The 23,401-nt window shown below is 43.5% G+C and overlaps 2 protein-coding genes across 3 annotated transcripts in view; one reads left to right on the forward strand and one right to left on the reverse strand.

The window, feature by feature from the left end:
- The first annotated feature begins 2,447 nt into the window (after positions 1-2,447).
- The window catches only part of RHOXF2 (Rhox homeobox family member 2), a 57,245-nt gene continuing 36,291 nt past the window's right edge, over positions 2,448-23,401 (forward strand). Inside the window, exons 1-2 of the mRNA XM_074029895.1 lie at positions 2,448-2,580; positions 3,534-3,607. The gene's annotated coding sequence lies outside the window, so the exon portion shown is untranslated. The remainder of the gene's footprint in view (positions 2,581-3,533; positions 3,608-23,401) is intronic.
- RHOXF1 (Rhox homeobox family member 1) lies at positions 11,351-22,670 on the reverse strand. Of its 2 annotated transcripts, XM_045384446.3 has the most exons (7): positions 22,529-22,670; positions 22,252-22,342; positions 21,101-21,150; positions 20,802-20,953; positions 18,581-19,020; positions 15,635-15,680; positions 11,351-11,604 (listed from the first exon to the last, which is right to left on the reverse strand). In XM_045384446.3, exons 5-7 carry the CDS (start codon positions 18,973-18,975, stop codon positions 11,488-11,490), a joined length of 558 nt encoding a protein of 185 aa, XP_045240381.2. In that variant the 5' UTR covers positions 18,976-19,020; positions 20,802-20,953; positions 21,101-21,150; positions 22,252-22,342; positions 22,529-22,670; the 3' UTR covers positions 11,351-11,487. The 2 variants fall into 2 exon arrangements, with proteins under 2 accessions (XP_045240381.2, XP_045240382.2); XM_045384447.3 differs by lacking the exon at positions 22,252-22,342 and having other exon boundaries at positions 22,529-22,614.

Raw genomic sequence — 23,401 nt, forward strand, 5'->3', positions numbered from 1 at the left:
ATTGTGGTTCTTTTGCCAGACTCCTGATTGGTGGGACTTTAGGTCCTGAGAGAACAGCCCCACCTCTCCTATTCCCAACTCTCCCACCTCCAGGTGGTGCATGATGTTCTTGCCATTTCCGGAGAGCAGCCTGTGTTTCTTGAATGGGAAGTGAGGGGAGGCCAGAGCACACCAGTGATAGGGGAGGGAAGCAGGGAAGTGCTGGGAGGAGAAGCGGAGTCCCTAGCAAGGGCTCCACCCCCGGTCCTGTGCCCGTGGACCGAAGTGAGGACAGGCATTTCTGTTTTCATGCCCAAATGTTGCATTTCCCAAGACCACCCTGGCCCGCCACGCCCCCATCCTGTGCCTATAAAAACCCCGAGACCATATCGGGCAGAGACACAAATGGCCATGGGCAGACAGAAGTGGCTGGCCCTCCAGAGGAACACACTGGCGGAAGAGCACACTGGCAGACACCAGCAGACGCCAGCAGGCCGACCAGCTGAACAACACTGAGTTTGGTTGTGGTGGTCAGAGGAGAGCCTGGCTGCTGGGCGACCTGACTCCAGGGGAAAACCACCTTCCCACTCCGTCCCCCTTCTGGCCTCTCCATCCACCTCACTGAGAGCTACCACAACTCAATAAAAAACCTTGCACCCATCCTCCAAGCCCACATGTGATGATTTTTCTGGTACATAAAGGCAAGAATCTGGGAAACAGAAAGCCCTCTGTCCTTGCGATAAGGCAGAGAGTCTAATTGAGTTGATAAACACAAGCTGCCTATGGATGGCTAAACTGAAAGAGCACAACCGTAACACATGCCCACCGTAGACACTGCAGTGGGATCGGAGTCACATGTCACTATACTGATCTCTTCTTTGCAATAATTAAGTTGTTTTTATGTTACAGCTTGTTTTTTTTTTTTTTTTTTTTTTTTTTTTTTTTTGAGATGGCGTCTCACTCTGTCACCCAGGCTGGTGTGTAGTGGTGTGATCTCGGCTCACTACAACCTCTGCCTCCCGGGTTCTAGTGATTCTCGTGCCTCAGACTTCCCAGTAGCTGGGATTACAGGCATATATTTAGTGGAGACAGGGTTTCACCATGTTGGCCAGGCTGTCTCCAACTCCTGATCTCAGGTGATCCGCACACCTCGGCCTCCCAAAATGCTGGGATTACAGGTGTGAGCTACTGCACTTGGCCTATGTTATAGCTTCAGGGACATCCAGTTTCCATTCATTACCCTTCTTCCCAATCTGTGACCCTGCAGTATGGACTGGCACATGACTGCCACTTACAGCACCCATGCAGGACTCCAGGCGGGGAGCCAACAGGGAGCAGGGGTTGTGTAGGAATGTATTATAGTCTGTGTTCATTCAATTCTGCATGAAGGCCCTTCCCAATTATATCAACAACTTTTTAAGAGATTTCGAGACTAAAAAAAGCTTTTAATCACTAATGTGTTTTTGAAAGAATCTGAATTAGGTACTTTTAAAATTAATTTTTCTCCTGAATAAACTATTTAGGTATTATTTTTAGTTAATACAGATTTGTACGAATTTGACACCCAACTGAGGAGTTGGCTTTGTAGGTCCCACTAACAACTGGCTTGACAAGCTTTATTCTATGATGATGTATTGTTCCTGTTTTTATAGGAAGGAGTTTGATATTAGGCCACTGTATGTATGGAAAATTTCCCAAACTCCTGGATTAGTCAATTGGAATTTTAAATTGGAAAATCCTCTCATAAATAGACAATTGTTTCTTGTTTTATCTCACTGGGAGCAACTTGACAGTTGTGTCTTGTAACAGGTAGAAATGTTGCAGCTTGTGGGGGTGGGGGGTATTCTGATGACCAAAAAACCACAGGGTGAAATGGAGTGATGTGACCATTGCAGGTGCTGCATTCCAGGCCTGGTAGTTAAAGGTGTTTTCTAGCTAAAGATCCTGTGTGTGTGCACGCATGCCTACATGCACGTGTGTCTGCAAAAGAGAGAAGGAACAGCCACAAATACAAGCTCATGGTTTGGAAGGAGAATTCGAATCCTCTGCTGACCACCAAGTTCCTAGGGAAACAGGATGTGACAGGGATTGTGAACCAGGAAGCCTCATAATTTGGTCAACAACCCAGATCTCTCAGCACAGCCAATGGCTCATTGTGCCAGATTTTAAATGCAATTGAACTGTCAATTCACATCCACGTATGAAAGGCAAGAAAAGGGAAGGAGCAGTGGATATAAAGATAAGTAAGACATAGTTCTCTGCCCTTGCATTATTTAGGTCCAATTTACTGATATTCTTTATATGGAGCATTTAGGGTGCAACAATGTTGTGCTGATATTAAAAGACAAATGTGCTACTCATTTGCTGTTTCTTTAAGGGCAAAGTGCACATTTTAAATATGGAACCTTCGCCTTTTGTTTTTTATTTTGCTTTACATATGAAATAAATGGACTTTCTTTCTCCTCCAGGTGTCCACAGCCTCCTTGTCCCCATAAATGAATTCTAAAGTAAAAGTGATGTCATGCAGCATTCTTAGGATGAGGGATATGTGATGAGCATTATATCATCATAGCAACCAACTCCACAGGGTGTCCACTTAAGGTATGAGAATCCCAGTCCATGCCCACATCAAATGAGACAAAATAATCAGGAAATCCAGTGAAGGGCTTGTGAAGGCAAAATAAATTGCACAACTACCAAAATCACTAAGCCAAAGGGAAGAGACAAGCTGGGAACTGCATCAGGCAAACCTGCCTCTCCTTTTATTCCTAAATAACATAGCTACAAAGATTTTAAAAAGGCTGCATGCCTCCCTCACAATTTGGGAAATTCCTTGTGGGCCTCACGATCTTTACCCTAAAACAATTCTGTTAAATTTCACCCTGGCAATGTAAATTGATAGCTTATATTCACAGGTGCTGGACAAAGGTCAGAAGTCAAAGTCATCCCTCTGCTCACCTTGTTACAGGTAGTTAGGCATGAGCAGGGCAGGAGAGGGCTTTCTCCCACCCACTAGAAATGTCAGGTGATGGTTTAGCAATTACCTCATTGCCTCTCTAAAAATGAAAATTCAGCAGCACCAGGGAGAGGTTTCCTGATGGTCCACACCTGTTAACATCAAATTGTTAATTGAATGCAGGCCCCAGGGAGAAGCAACTTCCTGGGCATGCATGTTAAGAGACAAAAATGGTGAAGTATGATCTTCCACTGGCATACTCCACTGGGAAAGAAAGCCTCAGAGGAGCATGTGTAACTCCCTAAACACACTGAGCATGCTCAATTCCAAAGGGTAAGGAAAGCACTGGGCATGCGGAAAGCCCACCCTAAGGGAAGAATCATGGGAAAAAGGCAAGCCTATAAAGTCCGAGGATCAAGATTAAAGGGCCTTTCTGCTGTCTTCTTTTGCTCTCTTTTCTCTCTTGTACCTTCAGGTGCCTGCTTGGGTCTCTTTCAAGCAAATTTTCCTTTCCTTTCTGTTCTAAAGCGTTTTAAATAAACTTCCACTTCTGTTCTGAAACTTACCTGGGTCTCTTTTTTTGCTTTATGCCCCTCAGTCGAATTCTTTTTTCTGAAGAGGCAAGGACTGAAGTTGCTGTGGACTGGTACAGATTCACCACCGTTAACACAGGTAACTGGGATGTCTTCCACTGCTAACAACGTGAGACAAATGGGTGCCTGATTGCTTCTTCTGCCCTATTGTTTATGTAAAAATGCAGATTCACTGAGCCAGATTAAGGCATAAGAGACTGTTCCTCTACCCCCTTCTCACATATAATTTGTGTATTGAGTGGAAGGTCAAAGACTCAAAAGAATCGAACCATTTGTCTCTTGTCTACCTATGACCTGGAGGCCCCCTCCCCATTTTGAGTTGTCCCTGCCTTTCCGCACAAAACCAATGTACATCTTACATATATTGATTAATGTCTCATGTCTCCCTAAAATGTATAAAACTAAGCTGTATCCAACCACCTTGAGCACATGTCATTAGGACCTCCTGAGACTGTGTCATGGGTGTATCCTTAACCTTGGTAAAATAAACTTTCTAAATTGATTGGAACCTGTCTCAGATACTTTTGGTTCACAAGTTGGTAACCAGGAATGGCTTCTGAGCGTAGGTTCCCCTAACCCTTGACAAATCTCCTATTGGTGCTTGATACCAGTTTGAGCTATCTTTACTGTTCAAACCAATAGGACAAGTTGTGAAGGCCTGGGAACTCCCCCTTCAGAGAATCCATGATCTCCTCAAATTTGGCTGAGATCTGAGGTTTATTTTGTTGTACAACTCCTTTTCTGGAGTTTTACACACTTCCAACAAGGAAGGTGAATTGTCCTGCTTCATGACGATGGAAAGCAGGCAACTCCTTTCTGGAGTGTGAGCTCACTTCCAACAGGGAAGGTGAGTTGAAGTTGTTTCCTGCTTCTAGGATGGTAGAGAGCCATCTTCAGACTGGGCTTCATTCCTAGGTAAGTAACTGAATTGGGATTTTATCTTGGAAATTCTCCTTAATGACTAAAGTTCAAATTAACAACCAGCTGCTCTTAATTTCTCCTTACCTTTAGAGTGCTCAGTAATTGTATAAATTGTGCAATTTTTTTTTGTTTGTTTTGCTTAACTATTTTTGTATGTTTCTATTTTTGTTCTTCTTTTGGTCTTTTTTCCATTGGATTTGATAAACTCTATCAGACTTGATCAAATTTGAAGGAAATTTCCAAATTATGGGGAACAACGCCTCTGAATTGGCTAAATTCCCACAGCTGGGGGAGCTGGGAAGGAAAAAGAAAAAATGACCAGCAAAGGGGAAAAAAAGGAAAGATTTTAACTACCTGAGGGATTTTATTTACATAACGAGGCCACTTTTGGCTAGCCAAGCCAAACTGAAAGAGCAACAGCTGTTGTCCCATGGTGCAGTTCGGTAGCTAAGGTTCTGCCCTTTTTTTCCCACCAAAACACCCTGGGTTTGGTTCCTAAATCAAATCCTTTCAGGGTTCATATTTATGTTACTGTTGAAGTATGAGCAATTTGTCTCAGCTAAAATATGGCAATGAGATTTAAAAGGATTTTTTTTTTTTTGAGACGGAGTCTTGCTCTGTTGCCCAGGCTGGAGTAGTGGCACATTCTCAGCTCACTGCAATCTGCCTGCTGGGTTCATGCAATTCTCCTGCCTTAGCCTCCCGAATAGCTGGGATTACAGGCATATGCCACCACACCAGGCTAATTTTTGTATTTTTAGTAGAGACAGGGTTTCACTATGTTGGCCAGGCTGTTCTCAAACTCCTGACCTCAAGTGACCCACCCACCTCGGCTTCCCAGAGTGCTGGGATTACAGGTGTAAGGGACCACACCCGGCCTAAAAGGATTTTTTTTTAAAGAGCTCAATGGCTATAAATCTGCTTAATTAAAAAGCTAATATTGAAGATTTTGGGGGTGTGTGTATGTGTGTGTATGTGTGTGTGTGTGTGTCCACTTAAAAGGCCTTTATGCTTTTTTCTTTCCTAGAACTTCGTTTGATTTTTGGAGAAAAAGTTTTGTTTTTCTCAGTTGACTGAATTCTGTTTTCTCCATTTTTCTTCCTGTCTCTCCTTCCTTTTGGCCCCCTCTGCTGCATGAGGGACCTAAAATGATTTTTAACAGCCTGAGATTTCTTAAAGAAAACAGACAAGGTATCAGACTCCATTTTGGGGAGAAACCTCTGTTTTTCCTTATGGAACCTTAAGAGTATAAATAGACAAGTTCCTCTCAGATCTTAAATAGCTTGCTTTCGTATTGTTACCTGCTTTTGTTTTGACTAAAGTAGTTATTACAACAGTGGCTATTCTTGGGTGTTTAAAATAAGAAAGAGTATAGTTTAGACACTTAGAGAAATGTCTTCATTAAAAAAGTGCATTGTCAAAGCATCACATGTTCTAGGCTCAAGAAAATTCTCTTTTGGAGATTCAGAATTCAGTGTGGGCTCTGCCTAGACCTCAGAGATCCAGTTAAATAGTAAGAGACTAAATTTAAGACTACCTATATCAGTAAAATTGGTCCCCTTATACAATCCTATGATAGATTTTTATAATTTTATGTTTGATTTGGCATCTGTTTTTAATCTCCCTCTAGAACACTACACTCTTTTTCTCTTTACTTTGGGTAGTATGGCCATTTTCACAATATTGATTCTTCCTATCCATGAGCATGGAATGTTTTTTCCATTTGTTTGTGTCTTCTCCCCTTATTTCCTTGAGCAGTGGTTTGTAGTTCTCCTTGAAGAGGTCCTTCACATCCCTTGTTAGTTGTATTCCTAGGTATTTTGTTGGGAAAACTGGCTAGCCATATGCAAAAAACTGAAACCGCTTCCTTACACTTTATACAAAAATTAACTCAAGATAGATTAAAGACTTAAATGTAAGACCTAAAACCATAAAAACCCTAGAAGAAAACCTAGGAAATACCATTCAAGACATAGGCATGGGCAAAGACTTCATGTCTAAAACACCAAAAGCAATGGCAACGAAAGCCACAATTGACAAATGGGATCTAATTAAACTAAAGAACTTCTGCACAGCAAAAGAAACTATCATCGGAGTGAACAGGCAACCTACAGAATGGGAGAAAATTTTTGCAATCTACCCATCTGACAAAGGGCTAATATCCAGAATCTACAAGGAACTTAAATAAATTTAGAAGAAAAAAATAACCCCATCAAAAAGTGGTTGAAGGATATGAACAGACATTTCTCAAAAGAAGACATTTATGCAGCCAACAAACATATGAAAACAAGCTCATCATCACTGACCATTAGAGAAATGCAAATCAAAGCCACCATGAGATACCATCTCATGCCAGTTAGAATGGCAATCATTAAAAAGTCAGGAAACAACAGGTGCTGGAGAGGATGTGGAGAAATAGGAACGTTTTTACACTGTTCGTGGGAGTGTATATTAGTTCAACCATTGTGGAAGACAGTGTGGTGATTCCTCAAGGATCTAGAACCAGAAATACCATTTGACCTAGCAATCCCAATACTGAGTATATACCCAAAGAATTATAAATCATTCTACTATAAAGACACATGCACAGTGTTTATTTCAGCACTATTCACAATAGCAAAGACTTAGAATCAACCCAAATACCCATCAATGATAGACTGGATAAAGAAAATGTGGCACATATACACTATGGAATACTGTGCAGCCATAAAAAATGAGTTCATGTCCTTTGCGGGGACATGGATGAAGCTGGAAACCATCATTCTCAGAAAACTAACACAGGAACAGAAAACCACACACTGCATGTTCTCACTTATAAATGGGAGTTGAACATTGAAAACACACGGACACAGGGAGGGGAACATCACCCACCAGGGCCTGTTGGGGGTGGAGGGCTAGGGGAGGGATAGCATTAGGAGAAATACCTAATGTAGATGATGGGTTGATGGGTGCACTACACCACCATGGCACGTGTGTTCCTATGTAACAAACCTGCACGTTCTGCACATGTATCCCAGAACTTAAAGTATAATAAAAAAGTGGGCAAATGAAATGAACAGACATTTCTCAAAAGAAGACATTTATGCAGCCAACAAACATATTTTAAAAAGCTCAACATCACTGATCATTAGACAAATACAAATCAAAACCACACTGAGACGCCATCTCACGCCGGTCAGAAGAACAATTATTAAAAAAAACAACAGATGCTGTCAAGGCTGCAGAGAAATAGGAACGCTTTTCCACTGTTGGTGGGAATGTAAATTAGTTTAACCATTGTGAAAGACAATGTGGTGATTCCTCTAAGACCTAGAACCAGAAATAACATTTGACCCAGCAATTCCATTACTGGGTATATACCCAGAGGAATATAAATCATTTTATCATAAAGATACATGCACATGTATTTCATTGCAGCACTATTCATAATAGCAAAGACATGGAATCAACCCAAATGCCCGTCAATGATAGTCTGGATAAAGAAAATGTGGTACATATACACCATGGAATACTATGCAGCCATATAAAGGAACATTATCCTGAGCAAACTAATGCAGGAACAGAAAACTAAATACTGCATGTTCTCACTTATAAATGGGAGCTAAATGATGAGAACACATGGACACATGGAGGGGAATAACACTCACCAGGGCCTACTGAAGGGTAGGAGGAGGGAGAGGATAATGAAAAATAACTAATGGGTACTAGGCTTAATACCTGGGTGATGAAATAATCTGTACAACAAACCCCCATGACACAAGTTCACCCATGTAACAAACCTGGTTTGAAAATCATCCTGTGAGAGTGGTGAGGTACATTCTTCTTGGATTTTCCACACTCCCAACAGGGCCTGGGGCTTCTGTGTAGCAATAACAACCTTATCTCTGTGGAAGCCACATATTATGCATACTACTTTGCTGACATTTGACAATCATAGGTGGAAAAAAGGAAGAAGTAAGGAATTAAAATTAGCAGGCACCATGGCATGCTTTTCCAAGGAAACAGAGCCTTCCTTTACACTGGGAACATACGAGCACTATTAAACTGGTCTTTGATTAAGACCCATGAGAGGAAATTGTGGGGTAACTGGTACCTTATCTGTAGTCATTGCAATCACTTTATAATATGACTGTGGGGTTCACAATCACTTTTAACATAAAACTCCGTTGAAGGAGACTCATATTGCTAAAGGTTACTCAAAAACAAAGGTTAAACTGAGAAGAACTTTATGCTTTGAAAATGGGGGCCGGGCACGGTGGCTCACGCCTGTAATCCCAGCACTTTGGGAGGCCGAGGAGGGTGGATCACGAGGTCAGGAGATCGAGACCATCCTGGCTAACACAGGTCTGAAACCCCATCTCTACTAAAAATATAAGAAAAAATTAGCTGGGTGTAGTGGCGGGTGCCTGTAGTCCCAGCTACTTGGGAGGTTGAGGCAGGAGAATGGCATGAACCCAGGAGGCAGAGCTTGCAGTGAGCTGAGACCGTGCCACTGCACTCCAGCCTGTGTGAAAGATCAAGACTCTGTCTCAAAAAATGGGCTGGGCCTCTTCATCTTCCTAATTTATTTTTGCTTTTGTTTTCTTTCTATCCTGGAAGTTTTGTACAAAGAAGATCATGTTGGCCGGGCGCGGTGGCTCAAGCCTGTAATCCCAGCACTTTGGGAGGCCGAGACGGGCGGATCATGAGGTCAGGAGATCGAGACCATCCTGGCTAATACGGTGAAACCCCGTCTCTACTAAAAAATACAAAAAACTAGCCGGGCGAAGTGGCGGGTGCCTGTAGTCCCAGCTACTCGGGAGGCTGAGGCAGGAGAATGGTGTGAACCCGGGAGGCGGAGCTTGCAGTGAGCTGAGATCCGGCCACTGCACTCCAGCCTGGGTGACAGAGCAAGACTCCGTCTCAAAAAAAAAAAGAAGAAGAAGATCATGTTGATGAAAAGAGTAAAGCTCTTTAAAATATTTGAAAAGATTTATTCTGAGTCGCATATGAGTGACCGATGACCCATGAAAACTCTCAAGAGATCCTGAGAATGTGTACCCCAGGTGGTCGGGCTACAGCTTGGTTTTATACATTTTAAGGAGACAGAAGACATCAATCAATATATGTAAGATGTACAACATTGGTTCTGTCCAGAAAGGTGGGTTAACTCAAAGTGGGAGCTTCTAGGTCATATGTAGATTCAAAGATTTTCTGATTGACAATTGGTTGAGTTACGTTATTGTCTAAAGACCAAGAATCAATACAAGAGAATGTCTGCATTAAGATAAGGGGTTGTGGAGACCAAGGTTCCCATTATGCAGAGGACGCCCCCAGGTAGCCGGCTTCAGAGAGAATAGATTGTAAATGTTTCTTACTTGAGTTGATTCTCTCCTGGATCAAGGAAAAGGCCTGCACAAGAAAGGGGATTCTCTTGAGAATGTACATTTTCCCCCACAAGAGACAGCTTTGCAGGACTATTTCAAAATACAGCAAAGAAACACATAGGGTAAAATACTTTTGATTTCTTTCAGGGCCTGCTATCTGTCATGTGATGCTGTACTAGAGTTAGGCTGGAAATTGGTGTCTTATTGCTACAGATCTGTTAGTCTTCAGTTCTGTTCTAATGTTAATACTGGTCAGCTGTACATGAATTCCAAAAGGGAGCAGGGAATAATAAGGCATGTCTGACCCCTACGTCCCATCATGACCTGAACAAGTTTTTCAGGTTAACTTTGGAATGCCCTTGGCTGAGAGGAGAGATCCATTCAGATAGTTGGGGGGCTTCGAATTTTATTTCTGATTTACAATAGCATGAACAAAGCAGAAGTCTGACTGCTTCGTTCCACTGAGTGGTTATTCTGGAACATTGCTCAGGGCACCATCTTCTTACTCTTGTTTGAGCAGCACTAAATGAAAAGGTCCCCTTTCACCTTGTAATCAGCAGGAAGTGGGATTATCTTGAAGATGCTGATGATGACAAAATAAACTTGAAGGATTGTTCATCTGCTTTTGAGCTAGGGAAGGTGTAACAATATGCTTCCTAGGCTGGGGGTAGGGGAGAAAAGGCAGAAGAGCCTCTTTTTGGGCTTAATGAATTTTTTGCTTGTGTTTCTTTTGAAGCAGCAGGATCTTTGGGGCAGAATGGCTCCTATTCCCCTGTGTCCCCCACAAGAAGGGAGGACAGAATTTGGGGCATAGTGGATCAATATTCAGCTGCTACCTTCCCATAAATCCTATGAGTAGCCACCTAGGAAGTTTCTCTTTAGAGTTCAGAATTTGGACGGAACTAGTCAGCATAAATGGAACTCAGCTTTATGTGGGAATACACTGTAGTCTCACCAGGAATCTGCTTCACCCCTTCTTGCACATATTTGTGTTCCCTAAAGGGGCAAGGTGGTAAGGAGGATGGCATAATGGCAGGGGTAGGGAGGGGGAGTGGAGAAGGACGTATGGGTCAGTGCAAACTCACAATGACACTTGATAAACTTCTGTGATGTGCAGGGCCTATTGTTGATGGCAACTCAGGGATGTCATTTCATGAAAGGAGATCTCCTTGTCATTTTGTTTAAATGGCCTTTTTTTTTGATGTGGAATCTCGCTCTGTTGCCCAGGCTGAAGTGCAGTGGTGCGATCTTGGGTCACTGCAACCTCTGCCTCCTAGGTTCAAGCCTCCCACGTAGCTAGGATTACAGGTGCCTGCCACCACCCCCAGCTATTTTTTTTTTTGTATTTTTGATAGAGATGGGGTTTCACCATCTTGGCCAGGCTGGTCTTGAACTCCTGACCTCGTGATTCACCCGCCTCAGCCTCCCAAAGTGTTAGGATTACAGGAGTGAGCCACTGTGCCCAGCCTTAAATGGCTTTTTAAAAACAATTTGCACCTATACCATACTAACCACAATTGGCACACAAAAACAAATATATTGCGAATTTGCCTCTTTATTGATAACATAAGTTCAGAGGAGATAAGGGTAGCCTGAGCGGCATGGGCAGCCCAGGTGTCAGTGGCACCAGAAAAACCCATCTCCAAACTAGCTCCTGAAGAAGGATGGCATTCTAGGGCTCGTCCAAGATGATGTAGACACAGTTGTCTGGGTCAGCAAGTAGTTCATTGGCGAGCATTAATTCCCTCTGATATCGCCTACATCTGGCCCTTTTATTCTTAAACCAAACCTACAATCAGAGGGAAAAGGGGATTGGTTCAGTATATTGAACAGTTAATGTTATAATAGAAAAACACAGTATGCAGCTTTATATGCTATTGTGATTTTAGACTGCATCAGGAGAAGCTATTTCCTCATTGCTAAAATACCTTAGGAAAGTTAACAACACAGCCCCTGGCCCTTCAGCTCACCCTTAGTGAGCACCAGCTTTGTGCCAAGTCCTGGAATAAGCTTATTACTTTGTATCTCTCTTCTCCATTTATTTATTTATTTATTTATTTATTTATTTATTTAGACAAGGTCTTGCTGTTTTGCCTGGGCTGTGGTCCAGTGGTGCAATCATAGCTCACTGTGACATTGAACCCCTGGGCTCAAGAGATCCTCCCACCTCATCCTCCCAAGTAGCTGGTACTAGAGGTACATGACACTATGCCCAGCTGTTTTAATTTTTCTGTAGAGATAGGGTCTCGCTATGTTGCCCAGGCTGGTCTTGAGCTCCTGGCCTCAAGCGATCTTCCCACCTTGGTCTCCCAAAGTGTTGGGATTACAAGCGTGAGCCACTGTGCCCAGCCCCAGTTTTAATACTCTTTAATGGTTACTTCCAGGTATTGGATGCAGTTCTGGCTTATGAGTTGTTCCAGGTCCTTGCTGTTAATTCAATGCCTGGCAACAGGGTAACAAAAGGTGTGCATCTGACAAGTGACCATCAGCTATCCAGCTGCCGCCTGCTCCCTCCTCACTAGGAGTTTCACCTTGTTCGTGGGAGAAGTTCGGCATGGTAAAAAGTGGGCCTAATTTCAAATCGTTTTCAGGGGACTGTTTAAAAAATCCATCTTGGTATGTAGTAAATAATAGGAAAGAGCACACTGGAATTTTAGACAGGTTTCCTTCCAGGATGTCTAAGGGATCATTTGTCCTCTGGCAAGAGAGGCCTGGACACTGTCTTGATAATTTTAGCCTGTAGCATTAAGGAAAGTTGAAACCAACTCGACCCAAATTAACTGAAACGCTCAAAAATCTTTACCCGCCCAACAGTTTAGGGGAAAGAGGCATACCATTGTCACCAATGCCAAATCTTCGTTCTCCAACCTGCTGCACCCTCCAAACCTTCCTGGGCTCAGGACAAGGTCAGCTCACTCTGTTTTAGCTACAGCTCCAGGATCCTGGACTGGAGGTGCTGTAGCCCAGTGTGGCAGGGCACCCTAGGCCCTGCTACTCAACCAGGAGATCTGAATCCCACCCCTAATCCTAAGGCAAAAAGGTGGAACCAGCATTTTAGGAAGATGGTTAACATCAATGTGGGGGAAGAGTCACAAATATGGCTCCTCCCTAAATATCTGCCAACAATTAAAAAGCAAACAGACAAAGAGAACCTGTCAGTTACATGTCACTATCCTCTCAGCGTCCTCGTTAATGGAGTTTATATTGTATTTATTACTTTCAAAAGTTATCAAACTGCAAGTTGTTTTTGTTGTTGTTGTTGTTTTTTTTTTTGAGACGGAGTCTCTCTCTGTTGCCCAGGCTGGAGTGCAGTGGCCGGATCTCAGCTCACTGCAAGCTCCGCCTCCCGGGTTTACGCCATTCTCCTGCCTCAGCCTCCCAAGTAGCTGGGACTACAGGCACCCGCCACCTCGCCCGGCTAGTTTTTTGTATTTTTTTTAGTAGAGACGGGGTTTTACCGTGTTAGCCAGGATGGTCTCGATCTCCTGACCTCGTGATCCGCCCGTCTCGGCCTCCCAAAGTGCTGGGATTACAGGCTTGAGCCACCGTGCCCAGCCTTCAAACTGCAAATTGTAAGTGGCACAAAGGGCCTTCTTTTTCTGCCTGACATGTCTCTTTCACTTTCCCATTTAAGGATTTGCAGTCTTTCTGCTGCATGAGGCCAGTCTCTAAAAGTCTAAAAGAGCTCATTTTGGGAGGTTTCAAGTGTACCACTGGTCAAATCTATAAACATAACCCAAGTGTACAGTGGGTTAACTGGTATGTTCTGATATTAGGTCTACATTCCCAATACTGGTTTCATAAACCAGTTGCATTATATCCGCAAAAGCTATGGGGACACTATGTATTACTTTCTTGGGGGAAATTTATGCTGTATAGTTTGGAGATACTTGAGAACATTCTGTCTCTTCCCTTATTTGCATCTTGTGGCTCATATTCTTTTCAGAGAACTATGGAGAGAACATTATGTAAACCCAGGGAGGGGAAAAACAACTCACCAAAACCTTGTTTTTCTTTTCCTCTGAGTTTGCCTTACTAGCCCAAGAACAGCGGTCCCAACCTCTTTTCAACTTCTCCAACCCGAACCAGGTGTGACTGTGAGCCCACCCTTTGCCATTAGGATGTCAGCACTCAGTGACCTGCTTTGTTAGGCTGCTTTTTTGAACAACCCACCACCAGATCTGCAGTGCATTTCCCTCACTACACTCACACATGAACTCTGCATAAAAGCTATAAGGTCATCCTGATTTTTGTTTTCTTTTCTTTTTTTTGAAAAGATCACTTTGATACTATGTATGGTTTTCTTTAGTCTTAAGTGGTCATCATTTGAATCCTATGACCTACAAATTAGTTAACACTGCTTAAAGGAATGAAAAGTATTTGAAATTAACATGGGTGTGAATCTACTCTAAAATGAGGGCCACCTCTCCAAACAAATTCCAGAAAACCCACGCCTTCAAAAAAGTACCACCAAAAAGAAATATAAATCCTTGGATGGATAGAAATTCCTCAAGAGAATAGTCACTTACACATTTAGTAGTTTGATAATGTTGAATTTGTATGGTATGTGCAAAGCCTATTTTGCCCATATTTTTCTCTAACCTTTTCACCCTTCTTGGTCAATTGAAATGAGTTCAATATTACTCAATTACTCATTTTGTTTCATTCTTTAGACAATTTTCCAAAGCATAGAAACCTTACAAACCTTCCTCAATTCCAAAATAATGTGACTATTTTAGCAATATTTTCAGGTTGACACATCAAAGTATTTTAGAAAATTAAAACTTAGCACTGCCACTGTCTATACTGCTTTACCAATAACTTAAAAACAAAAGAAGGAGGACCAGGGGCTTGGACATTTAAGCTGTCTTCCCATCAGTCTCAGCTTAACTAAATATACATTATTTAGTCATGTAACGTGTTCTATGGGTGAATTAGTCCCTCATCCCAATATTTATAAATTCACTCATTTAGCTAAGTGTTTATGCCTGGCTTTAAATAATTTAGTACACTCGAACCCTCTTATAACCCTGCTCCTCCCTGCATTAACTTGAATACTTCTTTTTTTTTTTTTTTTTTTTTTGAGACGGAGTCTCGCTCTGTCACCCAGGCTGGAGTGCGGTGGCCTGATCTCAGCTCACTGCAAGCTCCGCCTCCCGGGTTCACGCCATTCTCCTGCCTCAGCCTCCCGAGTAGCTGGGACTACAGGCGCCCGCCACCTCGCCCGGCTAGTTTTTTGTATTTTTTAGTAGAGACGGGGTTTCACCGTGTTAACCAGGATGGTCTCGATCTCCCGACCTCGTGATCCGCCCGTCTCGGCCTCCCAAAGTGCTGGGATTACAGGCTTGAGCCACCGCGCCCGGCCTTGAATACTTCTAAGGTAAGACTGAGCCCCACCATGACTCTACACAGAAATTGCTCCTAAAAGATACCAGTGTTAGAAGGAGTTGAATTTTATTTATTGGATACATACATATATGTATACATGTATTATATATATGTATATATAAAACACATATATGTGTTTCTTATGTATTTGTTTAATTTTGTACACAGATTAGGAGAAGCAGTTTTTTGTTTTGTTTTTCCTTTAGTCAAATCATGTTCCCTAATGGGAACAGGAAAGAGGAAAGAACCATAAGCTGGAGCTTACTCCCTTTTCTACCGACAAAGAACCCAAACTTCAAAACTTATTTGCCAACATAAAAAAGACAATAATAAAAACAACAACTTTAGAATGTTCAGGACAAAGCCTTGAATGCCCTGAAGCAGGTTTTAGAATGGCTGCCCTCTCAAATTGCTTTTTCAAGTGTACTGACCCGCACTTTGTCTTCAGTCACACCTAAGTTTTCGGCAAGTTCCCTTCTGTGGAGAGAAAATCACACATGGTTAGTATTCAAGGTTGTGGATGTACTATATACTTCATGCTTGTTTTACAATTTATAATCTCCCCTCACACCTCCCCCAAACACATACTTTTCTCTAATTTCCAGGTCCATGGTTGCTTTAGAAATGGTTCACCCTCATCACAAAATTTAAGGTGATGTTAACAACTCAGTAATCAAGAGAAATTTTTTTTTGTTCTTTTTTAAATTGAGACAAGGTCTCAACTCTGTCTCCTAGGCTGGAGTTCTGTGGCGTGATTTCAGCTCACTGCAACCTCCGCCTCCAGGGTTCAAGCGATTCTCATGCCTGGGCCTCTAGAGTAGCTGCGATTACAGGCACATACCACCATGCCCAGTTGATTTTTGTATTTTTAGTAGAGATGGGGTTTTGTCATGTTGACCAGGCTGGTCTCGAACTCGTGACCTCAGGTGATCCGCCTATCTCAGCCTCCCAAAGTCCTGGGATTTGGGGCATGAACCACGGCACCCCGCCAAGATGAATAATTTTAATGCATTATTATTATTATTATTATTTGAGACAGGGTCTCACTGTCGTCTAGGCTGGAGTGCAGTGGCAGGATCACTGTTCACTACAGCCTCCATGTCCTGGGCTCGAACGATCCTCCTGCCTCAGTCTTCCAAGTATCTGGGAGAGTACAGGCACGCATCACCACACCCACCCGGCTAATTTTTAAAGTTTTATTTAGAGACGGGGTTTCACCATGTTGCCCAGGCTGTTCTTGAACTCCTGGATTCAAGCAATCTTCCCACCTCGGCCTCCCAAAAGTGCTGGGATTACAGGCCTGAGCCACCGTGCCTGGCCCTAATGCACTATTTTAACAAATAACAATTAATGCAAAAATCTGTGATGAGGGCCAGGCGCGGTGGCTCAGGCCTGTAATCCCAGCAGTTTGGGAGGCCGAGGTGGGCAGACTGCTTGGGCCCAGAAGTTTGAGACCAGCCTGGGCAACATGGTGAAACTATCTCTACACAAAAAAATACAAAAATTAGCCAGGTGTGGTGGCCTGTGCCTGCAGTCCCAGCTACTCAGGAGGCTGACACGGGAGGATGGCTTGAACCCAGGAAGCAAAGGCTGCAGAGAGCTGAAATGGCACTGCTGCACTCCAACCTGGGCCACAGAGAGAGACTCTGTCTCAAAACAAAACAAAACAAAAAAAACAGAAAAAAAAAAAAAACCAACCAAACAACAACAACAAAAAAACTATGATGAACAAATTATCAAAATTTTAAATAAAGGATCTAGCACTGTAGTTGCATGACAGTACCTCATTCTCCTTACCCCAATTTCTTTTTTTTTTTTTTTGAGACGGAGTCTGGCTCTGTCGCCCAGGCTGGAGTACAGTGGCCGGATCTCAGCTCACTGCAAGCTCCGCCTCCTGGGTTCATGCCATTCTCCTGCCTCAGCCTCCTGAGTAGCTGGGACTACAGGCGCCCGCCACCTCGCCCGGCTAATTTTTTGTATTTTTTAGTAGAGACGGGGTTTCACTGGGTTATCCAGGATGGTCTCGATCTCCTGACCTCATGATCCGCCCGTCTCGGCCTCCCAAAGTGCTGGGATTACAGGCTTGAGCCACCGCGCCCGGCCCCCCAATTTCAACAAAATTTTATTTATAAAAACAGACCAGAGTTGGGTATGGTGGCTCACTCCTGTAATCCCAGCAACTTAGGAGGCTGAGGTGGGAGGATTGCTTGAGGCCAGGAGTTCAGCTTGGGTGACAGATCCCCCACTCAAAAACAACAACAACAACAAAAACAAAAACAGGCCATCATCACGGGTAATAAAAGAAAAAATAGATAAACTGGACTATATCAAATGTAAAACTTCTGTATATCAAAAGGTACAATGAACCGAGTAAAAACACAACTCATAGAATGGAACGAAATATTTGCAAATCACATCTGATAAGGGGTTAATATCCAGAATATATAAAGAGCTCCTATAACCCAATAACCAAAAAAAGAAAAAAAAAAGAAAAGAAAGAAAGAAAAAAAGAAAAAGCCACTCAGATTTTAAAATGGGTAAAGGACTTAAAGAGACATTTCTCCAAAGAAGGTATACAAATGGCCACTAAGCACATGAAAGGATGCACAACATCACCAATCATTAGGGAAATGCAAATCGAAACTATAATGAAGTATCACCTCACACCCATTAGGATGGCTATGTAAAAAACCCCAGAAAATAACAAGTGTTGGTGAGGATGTGGAGAAACTGGAACCCCCATGTACTGTTGGTGTGTATGCACCTATATCTATAAAATTGAATATTATTTAGCCTTAAAAAGGAAAGAAATTGTAATATATGCTGCAATATGGATGAACCTTGAAGACCTTATGCTAAGTGAAATAAGTCAGTGACAAAAATGCAAATACTGTATGATTCTACTTACATGAGGTACCTAGAGTAGTCAAAATAATAGAGACATAAAATAAAACAGTAGAATGGTGGTTGCCAGGGGTTGGGGAAAGGCAGAAAAGGGGAGTTGCTTAACTGGTATAGAGATTTAGCTTGGCAACATGAGAAGAATTCTAGAGCTCTATTGCACAACAGTGTGAACATACTTAACACAACTGAACTCTATACTTAAAAAGTGGTTTAGACGGTAAATTTCACGTCTGTGTATTTTACCACATCTTTAAAAAAGGGAGGCACGAACTAGTTTCCAGGTTTCATTCACATAAACCTTGCAATAAAATATTTACCTTGATGCCCAGGAGGTGAACATTCCCCTCCACACCAGCACAAAGGCAGGCAAGGACCCCCAGTGGCTTTTTCCTCATGACTGGGTGGGGCAAGGGAGAGAAAAAGATACCTCAAAACGAACTTGGATCTTGCGGCTCCTGGAGCAGGACACTTACCTTGTGGGCACATCAGGGTATTGAGTGCGTTGGAAAACACTTTCCAGCTCCTGCACCTGCAACGGCGTGAACTTCTTGCGCCGAATTCGTGGCTGCATGTTCTCGGGCTGCGGATCCTCCATGGCCGCCTGGGCCGGCTCCTCCAGGGGCTGCTGCAGCTGCCTAGGCCCCTGGTTTCCACCGCCGCCCTCGTGGATCATGCCGCCATAGCGGTTCATGTAATTCTCGTGGTTCACGCCGCCCTCAGGGTTCATATTACCCATGAGGCCTGGAGCTCCTTGGCCAACATGGCCTTCTACCCTTGATGCTGCCCCCAGCTCAGGTGTGGAGCTTATTTTTACCTGGTATACATTCAGGCAGTAGAACTTGGTGTCATGGACGAGCGAACGTGCCATGGCTGGAGCGCTGCGCCCCTTACACAAACCCCGTGGCGTCTGCAGCTGGAGCGGGGGGTCAGAGGGTGGAGCTAGTTCCTGTTCTCATGCTTGGTATTGGTTACAGTTGCAATCAGGGGGACTTGCTTATGCGCACAAGCAAGAGAGGGAATGGAGAGGAGTGGGGGGATGGGAAGGTGGGGGTGCGGGTGGGGGTGAGGAGTGGGGGGTTGCAGGTGGTAGTGGGAGGTGTGAGTGTGGGGGTGGGGTGTGGGTGGGGGAGAGGGGGTGCAAGTGGGGGGTGGGGGTGTGCACGGTGAGGGTGGGGGTTGCAAGTGGGGGTGGGGTGTGGTTGGGGGGTGGGAAGCTGGGTGGGGGTGCACAATGAAGGTGGGGGTTGCAGGTGGGGATGGGGTATGGGTGGAGGGTGGGGGGTGCACAGTGAGGGTGGGGGTTGTGGGTTGGGGGTGGGGGTACGTGGTGGGGGTGTGGGTGGAGGGTGGGGGCTGTGAGTGGGGGGTGCGTGGTGGGGGTAGGGGTTGTGGGTGGGGTGAGGAGTGTGGTATGGGTCGTGGGTGGGGGTGGCGGTTGAGGGTGGAATGGGGTAGCCAAAACATAGGGGCAGTGTGGAGAAGGGCCAACAGGAGGCATATATGTATGCAACATGGGGCCCCAGCTTGCAGCTTAGCTGACTACACCCTACTCGGGCCTAGTTATTACCCCGAGGAAAGCTGATTTGGGTGCTTAAGGGGGAGGTGAGATCTCACAGTGACCATAGGACTGCTTGAGCAAGTTTGGAGAATATCTCATGGCCTGACCCTCCATATTTGGCAGCCTACACGGGGCACGGGCTAGTAATTAAGCTGAAACGATTGGCTAGGGGGCTGCTTGTTCAGAGTTCCAGCAAAGGCACTGAAAGCAGAGCTGCCATGCTCTCTTCAGTGCTGGGATTGGGATCTGGGAGATAGGCATGCAGAGCATTCTGGGTGGTAAGATGTGCTCTGTAAGAAATCCCATGCACCCTTTGAGAAAGTCAACACAGAATAAACACGAGGCTGAATCTGTTAGCCTGAGACTGAATATCTTTGGCTGTGCAAGAGAAACCTGTACTCATGGCAAAATGGAGTGCTATTAGGACAAGCAGTAAATAAATAAATAAATACCTAAAAATCGGGGATGGTATAGGAAGAATCCTAGTAAGGGCATACCTGCCAAAAATCTCCACTCTTGGTATGGAGATTTGGGATCTATGGATGTGCAGCTTACTGGATGTGGAGCCACTTCTGCTCCGCAGAGCCTCATAACTACACAGCCTCCCTACTACTGCCCCTGTGTTTTGGCCACCCCACCCCAATAAGCCCAATCACGAAGAAAAACCCTGAAGAGCCTGGTGCAGTGGCTCCTGCACTAGTCCCAGCTACTCAGGAGGCTGAGATGGGAGGATCACTTGAACCCAGGAGTTTGAGGCTGCGGTGAGCTAGAATCATGTGGCAGCACTCCAGTCTGGGCAACAGATAGAGGCCCCTTTTCTCTAAAATAAATAATAAAATAAGAAATAAAATGAAAATGAAAGAAAGGAAAATGCTAGAGAGTCTGTCACGAGGAAGGGCATGGAGACGTTTTCTGAGGGTGGACAACTCATGAATCCTTAATTTTTCTAGAGATTGTGTGTGTGCTGTTAAGTGATGGTATATACTTTATTTTGTTTTTTAAAAATATTTTTTAAAATTTTTATTATTTTTAAATGTTCTTTTAAAAACTTTCTGTATCTATTTACAAATATTGGTTATTTGAGGGTTTTTTGGCAGCATATATAAAGATTCAGACCCGTTGAGTCTGTAGCCTACCGAGAGAGAGCTCTGGTCTTCATGGTGATTCTGAGCATGGAAAGGCCCTTGCACTTGGCAGCATGCAGGGAACCAGTATGGCAAGACTAAGCCACTCGCCCCATTAATTGACTGCCATCCACTGGGCTAAGTGAGATCCTTGCATTCTATCCCTAGTGAAAAAGAGAGAAGAAGAAGAAGAAAAATAGATAATAAGAAAATTGAAAAAGAGATGAAGAAATGTACATTGTAGGGAGCAGGAAAGGACTACTAGTAATGGGAGGCATCAGCTAGGAGCACAGATCCGAAGCATGACTCACTGTGTGTCCTGGGACACTGGATGAATCTATCTGGTTCTTAGCTTCTTCACCTATAAAATGGAGATAACAACAGTGTCTCGATCATTGGGTTTTCATGAGAGTTCAATGAGGCAAAGCATACGTGTAACTGAACACAGCTCTAACTGCTCGCCACTTGCAAAGTCCAATGAACAAGAATGACGTCTGGTAAAAGAAAGTGGCTTTATTCCAGAGCTAGCTGAGGGGATTAGTACAGGCTGCCTTAAGGAAGCCACTACAGCCTTTGGGGCAGAAGGCAGGAGCTTTGAAAGGGGGGCTTGGCATGAACGACATGCAGGGGAGAGGGCGATGGAGTGCGGAGTCTGTGTGACTTGCTTCGGATGTCTTATCTATCAGGTGGTCTGGCTGGCACCGTCATGGGCAGAGCTAGGTTGTAAATTGAGGCAATCTCAATTTGCCTCCTGGTAGGAGAGAGTTCTGGAGGTTCCTGGTTTGCTTTAAGGTTCAGTCTCTGTAACTTCTAAGTAAACACGTAGTTAGATAAGCTTGCTGTGTAGGGAGTGTCTGGTGGAGAGAAGGTAAAGGTTATAATGGCATTCCCAAAGAGCTAAGTAGGAGGTGTGAGGAAAGGAAAAAGGAAAAAATAATTCATTTGAGTCTTTAAAAAAGAGGTACTTGGTTACATATAGACTGTTTTATTCTTTTTCTTCAACTCCAAATAGTCAATTTATCAGCAAATCCTGTTGACCCCACCTTAGAAACCCATTCCCAAACCTTTAATTTTTTTCTCTGACATGCCTAAGATAATCACTGTCATCTTAAACCTGGGATAATGCATTAATGTCCTGTCTCCCTGCTTTCACCTTTTTTTCTCCTATAAACATTCTCCACCCAGCAGCCAGAGTGATCTGATGATGAAAATGTGAATTACACCATCGTGCCCCTGCTTATATCACTTTCATAAGGCTTGTTCTTGGGTTGGGTCCAGAGTAGGTACTTAATACATGGTAATGTTTATTACATTATCTGGTATCTAAGAATAAAATATATTAGGCCAAGAAAGAAAATCGATCTGCTGAGTGAAAGACACAGTCTTCTGGCACATTTCCTGGCCCAGGGCTCATACATGCAGCAGCCAACATAGGCTTACTGACGGAAGCACATATACGTACATAGAAACGTGGTACATGTATTGTTTTCACAAGAAGATGCTCTATCTTCATTACATGCTCCCGGAGGATAACAATCACTCTCTCTCTTTCCCTTGTGAATAAAAAAATATGAAAGTGAGTCAAGTAGGAAATGTGAGGCTACATGGTCTGGTCATTTGTGAAATTGTATAATTAAGCACCTCAATTAATCCTCAAAACACCTCTATGATTTAAGGATGACTGTTATCTCCATTTAAAAAATTATTAAACCAAGGCAAAATGAGAATAAACTGCTCACCAGATTAGCCAGCTAGCAGGTGGTGAGTGAAGCCATGATTCAGATATCCAGTCTGGTTCTAGGGTCGCTGCTCACATAAATCTGTTACATCAGGCCGTGATTTGTGGCTATTTTTGCTTAGGACGAGGGTTCCATTGGGTACCTAAGGTTTTCAAGAGTGAATCAAAAATTAAAAACTAAATTATATTTAAAATAAAACATTTAAGTAAACACTAGCTTTTCTGGTGCCCACATAGGGCAACAACACTCACCTAAGGTGCCTATGAGTGACTGGAGGTGAGAAAACACTGGGGTACACTGTGGAAATCTGAGATGTGGAAGAACATCGAGCTGTCACAGATGTCTCAGCTAGTCTACTGCACCCCATGATTAAAACTCTTACATGTCTCTCATGCAGCATTTGATCCAAGGCTGAAAATTGATCATGAACTGATTAGGCAAGAGAAGGAGAGGGGTGCAGACTCCAACAAAAGTCAGATGGAGGAGGCAACATTTTGGTTGAAGTCAGAGAGCGGCTGTGAGATTGCCATCCCTTGACATCTTTTTGAAAGTGAATTGTTTAATCACCTTTTTTTTTTTTTTTTTAGCTGATTTCTTAGCCATCTTGCAGAAATATGAGGCAGGGGCACTTATCCATTAGATACAGTAGGTAAGGTACCTAAGCCCCATGACAGACACCCTTAGCGGCCCATGAAAATTTCTTTCATAAAATGGTGCTGAAGATAATGATAGTTGCAAAGGGAAAAATAGGATAGACCAATATCATAGTACGATACCAAGCATAGGGCCTATTATTGGAAGCTATTTCCAATGCTCAGGATATTAACATCTTCTGGAGCGTCTGCAAAACACATCTTGAAGGGAGAACCATAA

The sequence above is a fragment of the Macaca fascicularis genome, chromosome X, assembly GCF_037993035.2.
Source record: "Macaca fascicularis isolate 582-1 chromosome X, T2T-MFA8v1.1".
In the NCBI taxonomy this organism is placed as follows: domain Eukaryota; kingdom Metazoa; phylum Chordata; class Mammalia; order Primates; family Cercopithecidae; genus Macaca; species Macaca fascicularis.

What these genes read in the sequence shown, in the direction of transcription:
- RHOXF1 (XM_045384446.3), bottom strand. Translation starts at nt 18,975, where the DNA reads ATGGCACGTTCGCTCGTCCATGACACCAAGTTCTACTGCCTGAATGTA. An exon ending in TACCCTGATGTGCCCACAAG is followed by an intron (nt 15,681 to 18,580) that starts GTAAGTGTCCTG and finishes TTCTCTCCACAG; the next exon opens with AAGGGAACTTGCCGAAAACT. An exon ending in TGACTGAAGACAAAGTGCGG is followed by an intron (nt 11,605 to 15,634) that starts GTCAGTACACTT and finishes CTCTGATTGTAG; the next exon opens with GTTTGGTTTAAGAATAAAAG.